Source organism: Heloderma suspectum, chromosome 7 (genome assembly GCF_057233095.1).
Source record: "Heloderma suspectum isolate Gila_16-S chromosome 7, 16-S_ref, whole genome shotgun sequence".
Classification (NCBI taxonomy): domain Eukaryota; kingdom Metazoa; phylum Chordata; class Lepidosauria; order Squamata; family Helodermatidae; genus Heloderma; species Heloderma suspectum.
The window spans coordinates 17,140,831-17,156,320 of NC_139464.1; the positions used below are offsets into that span (position 1 = coordinate 17,140,831).

At 45.4% G+C, this 15,490-nt stretch overlaps 1 protein-coding gene across 3 annotated transcripts in view; it reads right to left on the bottom strand.

Moving 5' to 3' along the window:
* BCAT1 (branched chain amino acid transaminase 1) overlaps positions 1-15,490 on the bottom strand; it is a 109,767-nt gene that overhangs the window by 84,542 nt on the left and 9,735 nt on the right. For all 3 annotated transcript variants that reach the window (XM_084809165.1, XM_084809167.1, XM_084809166.1), the window contains exon 2: positions 494-562. In XM_084809165.1, coding sequence (XP_084665291.1) covers positions 494-562 — 69 coding nt within the window. The remainder of the gene's footprint in view (positions 1-493; positions 563-15,490) is intronic.

Below are 15,490 nucleotides of genomic sequence, written 5' to 3' on the forward strand. Positions count from 1 at the left end.
AGTAAAAAAGGAGCGGGGGGGGGGGGAGAGAGAGAGAGAGAGAGAGACTGACATTTGTTCCATTCAGTGCAGGCTGGTGGCTCCAATGTCAGTGGGACAGTGAATCCACTCTGGCTTTCAATCAGAGCCAGTCTGAACTGGTTCACACCTTGGATATCTCCTTTAGAGTTATGACTGGTTCTGACTGAAACCGGGAGCGGATTCACCGCTCCACTGTCATCAGAACCACCAGTTTCCACTAGTTCCATTTATCCTTAAAAGCCCCTAAGTTTAATTGATCCAGAATTACGTCCAAGAGGTGCCTGCACAGGACCTGTTTGGTGAAGTGCAGACGTATCCTTAATCTTCCCCCAACCCTCCAGGCTTCCAGTGTCCAGGCATGTCCATAACTCCGTGGGCTGACGCCAAGCCAATCTATGTGCATCTTAAGGATGCTGTTTTTCCACTGAGCAGGGAACAGCTTCAGGCATTTCTGCCTTAGCAAACAACGTACCTTGAACGATTCGGTCACATGCTTGGCGTCTGCCCCCGTACATCCAGCCGCACAGTCATTCTGACAACCCTGCAAGGAGCAAAAGACAGTAGTGAAAAACACACACACACACAGAGATCAAACGCGATGTACGCTGCAGAACAGTTAGCACCTGTTCAATGAATGCTTTGTATACGCAAAGAGAAAACCAGGCAATTTTCGCTTGCAGAAATGCTCAAAACACTACCTGAGATCCACAGTTTCCGTGGTCCATTTGTGACAACACAGCTTGTTTTGTGCCTCTTGTTTGGTCTTTCTGGGCTCATGAAAGGATTGGATAAATCCGACTTCACCCAGCACTTGGGACCCCGAGACACCGGGGAACAAGAACACATTTGTTTCTGAATTAAAAGCTGATGCAACAGCCAGAAGCGGTATGCAGTTCTACCAGGTCAATGGATCCTGTGCTTATGTATTTAGTAGCGAATGGACCCAGCTTCACACAGGCTGGAATAGCCCTCTGTTTGATACAGCAAAGCCTTCAAACAAACGTACATAGCTGTCAGAGTTGGTTGCATTGTACCCACCCCTGTGCACACCCGCTGACACCCCTAAGCATGGCCCTGCCATGGTTTACCCCATAGCCTCTTGAGAGAGGGGTCTGTCCACTCCATTCTCCGGGAGGGGAGCAGGTAGGAGGGGGCAGGTGTATAATTCTGTTCCTTGGCCTACTAATCTCCCCTGGTCAAACTGCAAAGCTATGTGCTGATTAGAGAAGTCTGCCACTAGTGGCTGAAGATGTTACTGCAGGTTTCAACCATATGTACACATTTAAATTAATTTAAATTAATAAATTGTTTTTTAAAAAAAAAACCAATAATAATACAGACGTGCACACACTCAGGGGTCCCCTAGTATGCATGCCCATTTTCAGGGAACTATGTTTCATGGTCTTGGTGCTATAACACTGGCGGACAGACAGACGGATATCCTCTTTTATTATTATAGACTATGACAGTATTACAGATTTTAGTTTTCTTTATGTACTGCCGGTGGTTTTATCCTGTCTTATCTGATTTGTTTTATTGGCTGGCTATACTTTATGTTTTTCATTTGTGCACTGCCCAGAGAACTTTGGCCACTGGGCAGTTTTAGAAAGTAATGAAATAAATAAATAATAAATACATGTCCAATGTAGTTGCCAATTACCACCAGAAAATTTAGAAATTTAGGGAACTCCTAACACTATGGGGAAGTATCTAGCTCAATGGTGGCACACCTGCTTTGCATGCAGAAGATCCCTGGTTCAATTCCTGGCATCTCCAGGTAGGGCAGAAAAGACTCCTGCCAGAAACCCTGGAGAGCTGCTGCCAGTCAGTGTCGACAATACAGGGCTAGATGAATCAATGGTCTGACTCAGCATGAAACAGCTTCCTATGTCCCACAATGCTTCTTTATCATTTTAAATCTAATGACCTTGGATTCCTGCATAAAGACCTTGTTGAAGTAACTTGATACATCAGCAAAGTCATGTACAGCACGTATCTGGAAGTCTCCCAAGCAATTTTCTGAACAGCAGTGGGCTGATCACAATCAGGAGACCATGATTATGTAAGTAATGAGTTTGTACTGAGTAAGTACAAACTTACTCAGCAAATGCAGCAAACAAGGGACTTCAATTTTTAAAGAGATGGTATGATCCATGGTTTCCACTTATCTCCTTGGGAGATTTAAGCTTCCAATCACATTGTACTCAAATACAGGCATTTTTTCTGACCATGATTTGGCTAAATAACGCTTACGCATCTAAGCTCTCTCTGAATTTAGTCAGGAACTTCTCCTTAATTTCTCCCCCCACCCACCCTTTTCTCTTAATCTGCGGTCTTATTGAACTGTTATAATGGCCCCGTTTGGATGCTAAACTATGATACAGTGTTATGTAAACAAGCCTCAGGTTCATCAGCTCCTCCTGCCACCTCCCATCCCCAGTGTGGCCACAAAAAGGAAATAGGAAGTTTTCCATTTTTTAACTAACCACAGTTTAGTGTTATGTCCAATCTTAAATTGTGGTTAATCTTAACTACAGTTTACTGAAACAAACTTCATAAACCATGGTTTAAAGTTGGCTTGTTTTGGTAAACGTTATGAGGAAGTGTCATAGCTCAGTGGTAGAGCACCTGCTTTGCATGCAAAAGGTCCCAGGTTCAGTCCCTGGCATCTCCAGGTAGGGCTGGAAAAATTCCTGCCTGAAACCCCGGAGAACCATTGCCAGTTAGTGTAGACAGTACTTGACTAGATGGACCAATGTTCTGGGTCAGTATAGGGAACTGCATATGTTTAGCCCAGTATTGTCTACAGTGACTGGCAGCAGCTCTCTGGGATTTCAGAGAGGAGTCTTTCCTATTCCTACCTGGAGATGCGAGGAATTGAACTTGAGATCTTCTGTGTGCAAAGAAGATGCTTTACCACTGGACTCCAGCCTTACCCAAGAGCAGCCCTAGATGAGTAACCTGCAATGAAACCAGTGGCTATTCTCTTGGCATTTCTACACGAGGCTTTTATTGCGTGTTCATGATTGATCACTCACGGAAGTTTGCAGGTCCTTTACACAACGTCGTCAACCTCCAGAACATCTCCCATGTTTTAAAAAGATCAGGGATAATGCAGTAATAAATGTTAATCCACTTTAATGGCCATGTGTAATTGCGCAGTTCCACTATACCACAGTGCCATCTAGTGGCTGTGTAATTGCAGACAAAGAAAGTCCCCAGAAAAAAAGCCCATTTCAGCCTGGGAGAGCATCCCAGGGAACATAGGATTGTTCAGACTCCCAGTCCCAAGGCTGTAGACATCGCTATGACTTCAAGAGAGGGACTCTGAGTTCTCATCCCCTGCCACCTTGCAGCTGCCATGGAAAGAACTACACCGGCTGTTTCACAAGGTCAGGAGGAGAGGAAAGGGGGAATTCCAGCGGGTGGGGAGAGGTGAGGCTGGGATTTAAAAAAATCCTACAGCCTCTCCAGCCCTGCCCCTGCCCCAGGCACAATAGCTTCCCTAGACAGGCTCAAAGGCCCATCTAGAGGAGAATTTTGTGAAAGGAGGGCAGAGAGGCAAACATTGCCTCTGTCGCTCCTCCCACTCTCCTGGCAGCAGCCCGGCAGGGCACTAGATATTTGGATGCCTCTGAGATCAGAGACATAAATAAATATCTGTTACTGGAAAAAGAAAGTGAACATAACCATGTTAATGGAATTGGTTTCCTCTGTGCATGTATATTAAGCGAACCGTGTGTGCCTGTGTGTATTTACTTGCACTAAGAGGACTCCCAGATTTATATATTGCCTGCAGGCCAACTAGAGGTCAAAATGATTCAGAAGTAAGCAACGCAATCGTGACAGATCCAGCAGTCCATCTTCCTTTGATATTCTATGCCATTCCTGGGTGAAGCTCAATCATTTCAAATGCGGGAAGAGATTAGACACGTTGCCAAAGAAAAGTATGTAACCAACATCCTTTGGGTCTCCTTCCATAAAATGATTAAGGCTATCGCCCATACACCTTTAACCTGCCCCAAAGGAAAGCAAAGGCAGCATCAGGGTGCATCTGACAAAGACAAGCCTCTAGGGATGTCAGAAAATTTCGCAATGAATCTCGGGGAAGCCGAATGCCAGCGCATTCGGCTCCCCAAAATTTGTGGCGAAACGGTCTGCCCCCCCCGTCCCCCCGGGACAGGACTTACCTCGCACGAATCCTCCTGGCGGCGGCGGCTCCGGCGGTGGCTGCAGCAGCCAGTCTTCCAACCACCTGCTGCCGCCTCCATTTCCAGTAAAAACAAAAACAAAAAAACCCCCAAAAAACGTGATAGGCTACATAAATGTTTACGTAGCCTATCACGGCTGAGTAAAAAAAAAAAAAAAACCACGCATATGCAAATGGCGGCGCCCATGGGCGCCGCCATTTGCGTTCCTTATTTTGGCACGTCTAGTCTACGTAAACATTTACGTAGACTACAGCAGAAATAAGGGGAACGCAAATAGCGTAGACGCTACGCTATTTGCGTTCCCCTTATTTTCGCTGTAGTCTACCTAAATGTTTACGTAGACTAGACGTGCCAAAATAAGGAACGCAAATAGTGGTGCCCATGGGCGCCGCCATTTGCGTACACGCGGTTTTGTTTTGTTTTTCTTGCGGCCCAGCCGGCCAGGATTCGGGGGTGGAGGGACGGAGCGCCTCCCCCCCGCCAGAATTTCAGGGGGAAGGGATGGAGCGCCTCCCCGCCGCCAGAATTTCGGGGGGAGGGACGGAGCGCCTCCCCCCCACCGCGAATCAAATTTCGTTCAAGGTAAGTGACGTTCGTACATCCCTACAAGCCTCCCTCCCCATTTTTGCAGAAAGCAACAAACAGCAGATTTACCGAGTTCCTGGGGGGCCATAAAAATGGCTGATGCCCTGCATTTGGCTTGATGGATCACAAATTGCGCAAGCCTCTTTCAACTGATGTTTCTGCAAAGGAGCCATTGATGGTCTTCAGCACAAGATGATCACCACCTGACTGACCATCCTGCTTTATTTATTTATTTATTTATTTATGATTATTTTTAGACCCTCTATCTCAGCTCCTTGACAAAACTACAGAAGGGCAGGGAATGAAACTACGACACAAGTATGTTTTTAAAAAATCTATGACAGAATTTCTCAAATGGAGGCCTTCACGCGAAGATCCAATGTACATATTATTGGGATTAAAAAACTGTGTAATGATGTAAAATTGCCTATTTTTGTGGATAAACTTTTGCATGAGATACTCCCTATCCCATCTGATTATTTACTTGATATTGAGCAGGCATTTCGTGCGCCAAATGCTAAAGGGACTGACCATACAATCATAGTCCAGTTTGCAAAAATCTCCACAAAGAATTATATCCTGCATTTGGCAAGAGAGGGTGGAAGCCTTTCCTGGAAACAAGATAAAGTTATGTTATTTCCAGATTACATCAAAGAGGTGGCAAATAAAAGAAGGCAATTTATCAAAGCAAAAAATATGGCAAAACAAATGAACTTACAATATTACTTAAAATATCCTGCTACGCTTTGTTATGTGTCTGAAGGTCAGATGAAGAAGTTTTTAAATGGCTGAACGTAAAAATACATGAGATTTCTGTCACAACCCCATGAACTGGAATCTTTAAACAAGCTTTGTTAACTGCTTGTGTTTAGTCTACATGATCCAGGCTAGGTCAGAAGATAAATGATTATACATATATTCGTTTATTCTCTTTCATATTTCTTTTTTTTCTTGCTTTTCTTTATATTTTTTATTTCAAAATAGATATGGTATGCTGTATTTAAATTTATTGTTTGAGGGTAATTGTGCACATGCATTTATATATAAAATATATTACTGATTGTTGAAGGTTTATTTTAAGTTTTATTATATAACACTATATTTCTTTTAATTATTATTAATAATAATAATAATAATAATATAGGCTACTGGGAATGAACTGTAGACCTGTTTCTTTGATATAAGATTGATGATGTGATATTGAAATGTAAAGTTGTTTATTAAACTGTAAGATTGTTAAGGTTATATAGTTTTTAAAATAGAATGGCATCGGAGGCCGGGGGGTATTGGAGTTTAAACTTAATTCTTTAAAGGGGAGGGAGGGGGAGAGAGGGAGGGAGGAGGAAAGAATCTTCTTTTCTTTTCTTTAGTTCCTTTCTTCCTCTCTTTTCCTTTTTCCCTTTTCTTTTTGCTATTGTGGTATCCTCATCAGAATATTGTATTGCTGGGAAATTGTAGTAGTGATCAGGTTGTTGGTACTTTTGGTATTGTTTATTTCATTTATAAAGATAAAATAAATAAAAATATATTTTAAAAAAATAAAACCACAGAAGAGGAAGTTTGGGTATGGACCAGGGCTTGATGATGGAGGAGACACGTTGCATGCAGAACACTCCAAGTTCAATCCACGGCATATCCAGTTCAGAGGATCAAGTGGCAAATAATGGGGAAGACCTGTACCTGAGACACCCTCGACAGCCACTGCCAGTCAGAGTAGACAACCGTGGTATTATACTTATAAAGTATAAGGCAGTACAATAAGGCCATTGTAGACATAGGAAGCTGGTATAAGGCAGCTTCCTATGTCTACAATAGCATAAGAACATAAGAAGACCCATGAAAGATCAGACCAAGCATTCTGTTCACACAGTGGTCAACGGGAAACCCGCAAGTAGGACATGAGTGCAACAGCGCCTTCCCACCCAAGTTCCCCAGCAACTGGTACATATTAGAGCTGTGCACAAATGGCCTCTCAAAATTATCCAGACTATTTGTGGGCAGAGAAATTGGGAGGACAATTTCATCAAATTTCTCCTAGCAGAGGAGAAATTCTCCAACAGCTTCTCACAAATAGAGCTCACTATTGGCAGGGGTTGTAGCACAGGTTCTTTCTTTTTTCCTAAGGGTTTTGGTTTATTGCATTGCTTCTGTAAGTGGCAACAGCATCAACTGTGTTGAGGCGTCCACTTTTCTGAGGCAGAATTTTGAATTTCTTTTTGCTGGTATTTTTAAGCTCACCTAATCACTGCAAGGTGGCCGAGGGTGCTGTGTGTGTTTTCTCTCTGTTACACATCTAGGGATGTACGAAAGTCACTTACCTTTTCATGGAATTGATTCGCGGTGGGGGGGAGGCGCTCCGTCCCTCCCCCCGGAATCCTCGACGGGCGGGGAGGCGATCAATTCCTCCCCCCCAGAATCCTGCCTGGCCAGCTCCACTCCGCGGCAGCTCCACGGAGCAGCCGGCCAGGGCCGTCCACAGCCGGACTTCCGGCCGTGGATGGGCTGCTGCGGACGTAATTGGCGGCCGCTGTAGCAGCTGCCATTTGCATCCAGCCAGGCTGCCATGATAGGCTATGTAAGTATTTACGTAGCCTATCACGACTGGACAAAAAAAAACAACAGCGTATGCAAATGGCGGCGGCTATGGCGGCCGCCATTTGCGTTCCCTATGTTTCGCCATTTTAGCCTACGTAAATATTTATGTAGGCTATTATGGCGAAAAAAAGGGGAACGCAAATAGCGTAGTGGGCGCTATTTGCGTTCCCCTTTTTTCACCATAATAGCTCATGTAAATATTTACGTAGGCTAAAACGGCGGGAAAAAAAAGAACGCAAATAGCGCCCACTACGCTATTGGCGTTCCCCTTTTTTTTCATCGTGATAGCCTACGTAAATATTTACGTAGGCTAAAACGGTGAAAAATAGGGAAGGCAAATAGCGGCCGCCATTTGCATACGCCGTTTTGGGGAGGGGTTGCTTGGCTTGCCGTGATAGGCTGCATAAATACTTACGTAGCCTATCACGGCAAAGACCAGGATGCAAATGGCGGCCACGGCAGCCAGTCGAAAGTCCAGCCTCCGCCGCCACCTCTGCAGCCGCCGCCGGAGCCGCCACTGGAGCTGCCACCATCTTGAACATCTGCCCCAGGTAAGCTTCGTCCTGGGGGGAATCCGCGGGGGGGGGGGGCAAGCCGTTCCGCCACAGATTTCGGGGGGCCAAATGCCAGTGCATTCAACCTCACTGAAACCCATGGCAGAATTCTTCGCCATCCCTATACACACCTCTCCACTGCTCTGCAGCCTCCCAGGCCACCTGCACTTCCTGAACTGAAAAGGCCCCAGGGGAGGAATTGCCTCATGATGTCTTCCTCAGGATGGCTTTAACTGAAGTGTGAGAAGCCGAGGAGGCTACAGGCTGCCACAGAGATCATTGTACGATGACTAACAGGCCACTCATACACACTCCTCAGCCACCTCATAAGTAAGGGAAGCACAAGAACCCCAAACCCAACCCATGAGAATTTCTCCAAAATTTCTTTTTCTTTGAATTTCTTTCCAAAAGCAATTTCATTTCTATCAAATTGAATGAGAATGGTCGGAAAAAATGTGGGAGAAATTTTTGGCACAGCACTAGCATACAGGCATACTGTCTCTGTTACAGGAGGCAGCTTATAGCCATCTAGTAGCTATAACTAGTAGCCATTGACAGCCTTCTCCTCCAGGAAGCAAGATGGCAGGAGGCAGCAGCAGGGAGCCCATGGGTCCCTGCTGATGGCCAACCTATTTTTTTCCACAGGTCAACCACCCCAGAGCCGCAGCAACAATCCCGATGACCAACCAGTTTGGCAGCTGTGCCTTTGCGTCTCCCATCTTCATACGGACATATGCTAATGATGTGGATGACACATTCAACCAAAACATGCAAACAAATGGGAAAAGAGCTCCCCTGGGAATGCTTTTGCAATGTTACCTTCAACTGCAAAGCCCCAAAGCAGCCATTTTCAAAATCTCATTCATGCCGCCATTTTGAATACAAACATCCTTTCAGATCAGGGCTAGGAAATCTGATGCTCTCCAGATGTCAGTGAATGCCAACTCCCATCATCCCTCACCATTGGCCAGGCCAGCTAGGGCTGATGGGAGTTGGAGTTCAACAATGTATGGAGGGCCATAGCTTCTGCGGCCTGGTTTTAATTAATTTTAAATGTAAATTAATTTTTGAATTAATTTAAAACAGCAAGTATGGCACAGCCAATTCAAGAGCTGTTGTATTTAAAGGAGTTTCCATTGCTACCTTGGCAGCTCTTCACTTTGAAAAAGGAAGTTATAGAGGAAGATTAATTGAAAACAATAACGACATCCACTGGAGAATTAATGCTAAAAAAACCAACCCAAAAATACATAATAACTGCCACCATTTCATCAAGCAGAGAAAGTGATGTTGCTGAACTGCTGAGTCACTCCGGTTTATTTTTAACTCCAGCTGACAAAGCTTTTAACTCCTCATGACTTTTTCGAAGGGGATCTGGAGAGGCCAAGGAATACATCCAGGCTCCCAAAGAAGTCGGATGCAGATACTTTCAATTTTATTTGACACTGAACTGAACCAAGTCCAAGTAAGAAATAAGACTGTGAAGCAGTCAAAATAACTGATAATTTTAAAAGATATGTTCCAGTCAATTCCGAAACCGCATGTCATGAAATAACTCTTTCTGTGCATTAATACAGAAATATAATAATTAATGAATTATGGAATGATCTCCCCAACATTGTTATTTTTTCGGCACTAGATTAAAATTGCCCTCTTCTCTCAGGCATTTGGCAGTAAAATGAGTTTTTAATCAGGCCCTGGATTGTCTTTGGTTGATTGTTTAAAAAAAAATGTTTTAGATATACATTGTCTTGTGTGTGTGCATTATGTGTTTATATGTTTTTATGTAAATGGTTTTGCACTTTGATTAATGTATTTTTAATTATTTTTAATTTTTGTGGACAGCCCAGAGAGCTTCAGCTATGGGCAGTAGAGAAATATAATACATGAAAATGAATGAATTAAATCAATTAATTAAAAACTCTTGTGAGCTCAAAGCTTGCTATGTCTGTTCCCGTCCGCCCTCCATTCCATAGCTCTGCCCTGTAGAGGGAAAGATACTGTATGTTTGGACCTAATGCACTGAAGATACTTTTAAGATGGCCTTGCCGCTGCTCTAAAAACATTATGTCTGATTTAACCCTTAAGCGCTCCCCGTGCAGAGACAAAGTAGAATCCCCCCCCCCCCGGCTGGGGGATGCTGGGAACTGCGGAATTTTTTTCTGTCTAAACATGCATAGGATTGTATCCTAAGTTGCTTCTTTCTTCTCTTCTACCCTCCTCTTCCTCCTGCTCAGTTAATAATGTCAAGAATGGATTATACTTACACAAGTATTAAATCTTTAAAAGCATTCACAGCAGTTATTCGGCATAATAATTAGGTTAATCAGGGAGAGTTAGCCAAGAAAATAAACAGCCTTAGTGGAAAATAATATGTCCGTTGTACATTATTTGCAAATTGGTGGCCTGTGATTAGTGCGAGACAGATGGATTTGCTTGGGCCTTCCATGTCAAGGATGTCATCCTTGCATGTCATGGATGATAGTTTGCGAGAGAAGAAGAATTAGGGATGGGGACGAGGTTGAGGGTCAGAACAGAACCATATTGCCTGGTAGATCAGACATGGACCAGTCAGATGCAGGACCACACAGTCATTAACCTTGTTAGCTGCCATTAGGCTAATCACTATCTCTCAGCCCTACCTACCTCAATGGGATGTTGTAAAAACAAAAGTGTGTGGCGGCAGGGAAGAGACTAGATTCACACAACATGATAACCCACACTCAGGGGTTGAGTATGAGTTACGTGTAGGTTGCCATTGAACCATGGGTTGTTATCAAACCATGGGTTATCATATTGTCTGAACCCAGCTTCAATAACTAACCATGGTTTGTTAACTGGAAACAGCCCACCATTCACAACCCAACAACAAACCATGGGTTCTTCTCATGGATTGTTCATGGTTAACAAACCATGGTTTGTTAGTGCAGCTGGATTCAGACAACACGGTAACCTACATTTCACCAACCACCCATGGTTCAAAGACAACCCACACTCAACGCATACTCAACCTTTGAGTGTGGGTGACTGCGTTGTCTGAACCCAATATGCCTCCCTGAGCTCCTTGAAAGAAGGGTGGGCTAAAACGGCAATAAATCAATGAATACTTTTTAAAACCAGCCTGGAACTGTGCTTGTTTATTAGTGTATTAGTTAATTTCATAAAGCTCTGGGCCTAATTTCAAATGCTCTCTGCATGCGATGAGCTCAGACCTCTGGAAAGAAGGATTTGTCCCTTCCTTGGCAGCCTGCTGCGTGGGAAGGAATAGGGAGGGATAGAAAAGGGGGTAGTAGAGACAGAAAAGGGATGCCCCACTGACTTTTGACTATGGACCTCTCCATAGCTGGCTTCAGCCCCATTCACCACTGACACACGGCCCCAGAAAGATTACCCAAGAGGGAGTGCCGCACTTGACAGAAAAAAAAGGCTGCCCACCCCAGAGGTATAGCATCAGGAGAAAAAAGGGTCAGGATGCTAGAGGATTACATGTAACAGCTAAGTTCCTTTCTTGAGAAAGTTCCAGACGGTGGATCTTTTCACCCTTCCGTCCCCATGCTTGGTCTGGCTTCAGACCAAGGACATGACAACTCCCAGTACTGCCAACCTCTCCAGGCCTAGGGCGTTGGTGGGGAACGTATGTTGGACTGAAATGCCCATCAGCTCTAGCCAGCACAGCCAATGGTGAGGGATGATGGGAGTTGCCATCCAAGAACATCTGGAGGGCAAGAAGCTCCCTATCCCTACCTAGAGCCACTTTGGCTTTGATGAGCTGTAGCTGAGCTTCCTCTTCCACATCTTGTTCCTCCATTCCTCCTTCCACAGCCTCTCTTCCTCCATCTCTTGCTTTCACTCTCTCCTCTCCATACCATGGGGTCTCCTTCCCCTCTACCTCTCTCTGGTACTTTACTCTGCCTCTTCCACTGGTTCTTCTCTTCCCCTCTACCTGATTTTCTCATCTCCTCTGTTCTTACCCTCTTTGCCTTCTCTACCTTCCCTTAAGCCAGGGGTGCGCAAGCTTTTTTGGCCTCAAGGGCTGCATGTGATACTGGCTTGGGGATCCTGGGTGTGTGTGTGTGTGGGGGGGGATACAGACAGCTGGGGAAGAGGCTGGAGAGTAAGCTAGCGATCAGCAGAGGGGGGAATTTAGTGGCAGCAGCAGGGGTGTCAAGGCACTCATGAGGGGCTGCAATTCAGGTCTCAGAAGGCCTCATGCGGCCCGCAGGTTGTGCACCCCTGCTTTAAGCTCTGTCCCTACTATCCTGAAGGCCTGCCTGCCCCCACCGCAAAGCTGTGTGCCTGCTGCCTTTGCTGGGCCATTCTGCAACCAACCACTTATGCCTGGTGATGTCATCTCCAGGTGACAATGACAGCAGCCGGCTTCCTCCTCAGCCTGGGGGTGGGTCACTGCTGCAAAGCCAGGCAGTCACATTCTGGAACATACCATGGCCCAGAAGGTAGTGAAGGACACAGGACCTTAGATCAGGGCTCTTCTTGCCCTGGATTCATAGGGCAGTATCCAATGCTGCCTGTGCCCCTGATGGAACTGAAGGACACAGTTCTCTCATGGAGCAATATTCAACAAGTTCATCACAGTTCATATTCAACTGTTTATATTTTATGGAACAATATTTATTGCTTATAGAACCCTGGAACCCATAAAACCCATAAACCACCCTTGGTTCATGAACCCTGCCTGTTTATGGAAAAATATTCAACATGTTCATCACAGTTCATATTCAACTGTTGATTTCATATTCAATATTCAACTGTTCATCACAGTTCTCTGATGGAACTGAAAGACACAGTTCACCTGCACAGAACTGAAGGACACAGGAGCTTAGATCAGGGCTATTCTTGCCCTGGATATGTAGGGCAGTATCCAATGCTGCCCCTGCACCTCTGCTGATTGTGTTGTATCAGCAGGACCCACTGTCGGCGCAACAGGAAGCTAGCATAACTGCAAAAATGAGCCCAAACACACATTTTGGGAATTGGACGGGTTAGAAGAGCACCTTTCTGTGAGCTTTGCTGACTTGTTCCATTCCAACAATGAGCATTTCTACTCATTTCCAGTTGCTTTAGGACGCACTAATTTCCCGTTGTGCCGGTGGTGGGTCCCACTGGTACATGGGCAGCACTGGATACTGCCCATAAAGGCCTAGATAGAGCTCCAATTCTTTCTTTCTTTTTTTCATTTTAATTCTATCACTGTAAGGTACCGGGCAGGGACCTCTTAATGCTTAGCTCATGGGCTTATTTTCCAAAATTAAACAACCCCTGCATTTGCGGTCATTGTTGTTGGCACATCCCAGCCCAGCATCACTTCCTCTGGAACTGCTGGGCAGAAGGAAGGAGGCCAAGAGAACTGAATGGCCAAATAAGCTACTTCCACTCTCCTGATCTCGAGAACAGAGCCTCTGACTGTCTCTTTTGTTGACCTGCTTGTCAGATCCAGCATTAATTCATTTCCTTAACAATAGCATTGTTTCCCAGGGTGACAACAGGGGCAAACACAACAGCTATATTCAACCTACTGGCGGAATCCAGTTGCCGTTTCAAGCTTGTTGTTTCCTATATGCAGATAATTAATTTTTGTGAACCGCCCAGAGAGCTTCAGCTATTGGGCGGTATAGAAATGAAATAAATAAATTCTCTCTTTGTTCCATCCCTGGCTAACAAACAAGAACAATTCCCACCACCACCCAGAGCAGACTTCCCCAACTTAGCTCCCTCCAGATGTTTTGGACTTCAATTCCCACCATTCCTGACCATAGGACCATGCTGGCTGGGACTGATGGTAGATGAAGTCCAAAACATCTGGAGGATGCCAGGTTAAGAAAGGTTGTCTTACAGCAGAGGTGGCAAATTCTGGGTGTTGGGGGGGCCACACTGACCCACTAGAATACACCGGGGGCCGCAGACCACCTGGCTGAAATGGCTGCCACTGAAATGGCTGCAGCTCCTGAGAGGCTTCTGGGGGTGTGATTCGGCTTGCAAACATGATGTGAACCCCCCACATGCCTTGCTTCCCTGCAAAATGGCCATGGTGTGGGGAGCATTTGGGAATGTGTAGCACCCCAGATGTTGTACTGCAGCTCCCATCTGCCCCAGCCAGCACAGCCAATGGTGAGAGATCATGGAACTTGCAGTCAAACTTCTGGTGGGCCACACTTTCCCCATGCCCTCCTTAGAGGGTCTAATTCTATACAATGAGCAATAAGAAAATAATCACATCATGGGTTTTCTAATGTTAGGCAGGTGTTGTTGTTAGTCCCAAAGATGGAGGGTGGGGCATTTATACAAAATAGATAAGTAGTCATGAGAACTTAAGAGCCCTGCTGGATCAGACCAAGGTGTATCTAGTCCAGCATTCTGTTCACACAGTAGCCAGCTAACCAGCTGCCCATGAGAAATCCACAAGCAGGACATGAGTGCAACAGCACCCTCCTGCCCATGTTCCCCAGCAACTAGTGTACATAGGCATACTGCCCCTGCTATTGGAGGTAGCATAGAGGCATCAGGACTAGTAGCCTTCTCCTCCAGGAATTTGTCCAGTCCTCTTTTAAAGCCATCCAAATTGGTGGCCATTGCTACATCTTGTGGGAGTGAATTCCATAGCTTAAGTACGTGCTGTGTGGCAAAGTACTACCTTTTATCCGTCCTGAATCTCCCACTACACACACCATAAAAATTGGTGTTACACTGGCCTTTCTCCAGTCCTCTGGTACAGAGTCTAATCTTAGGGACATGTTCTGCATTTTTAGGGGAACTTAGGGACATACATAGTCACGTTTCATAACAATGTGTAGTTCAACCTATAGAGACTACAACAAGAAATGGCCTCCATGTAGCAACCTCAGCACTAAGGACTGGTTTGCCCATGTTCATCACTCGATTACTACAGCATTACATATGAATGAGCCATCACAGATCAGCCAGCTTTGATAGAACTTTGAACACAATGCCTTGGGCACAATGCCTTGGGTTGAGTGCAAACACTGGGCTATGCACTGAAACATTCACCACAGAGCTTGCCATCCCTGCAGCCTGCTTCCCATCCCTCCTCTGCTTCATTAACTACAATTCAGTGCATGAGTCTGTGCTCATGCGCAGTGCATTTCCTACCCAGAATCCATAGCTATGATGTCCCCTGGAAAACCTATCCCACCAGCCTTTGTTTTGGGACCACAACTCCCACAATTCCAACCCAGCATGCTGGTTGGGAATTATGGGAATTGCGGTCCCAACACATCGCTATTTCTGAGAGGGTGGAGAGAAGGCTATTAATCAGTGGCAATGGAACTACAACGGTGCAATTGGGGGAAAATTCAGGGGAGGTCAGGGCACCCAGGGAGGGGGGTGCAGTTAAGGCCTTGGCAGGCCATGTGAGGTCCCCGGGCTGTGGGTTGTACACTCCTGTACTAAATGATACATCTGAGTGGGCAAGATCTCATCGCATGCCAATTCCTGAGGCAAGTGCAGTGTCTAGCTGTCTAGCCCAGATCTCAGCTGTGAGTCAGCGAG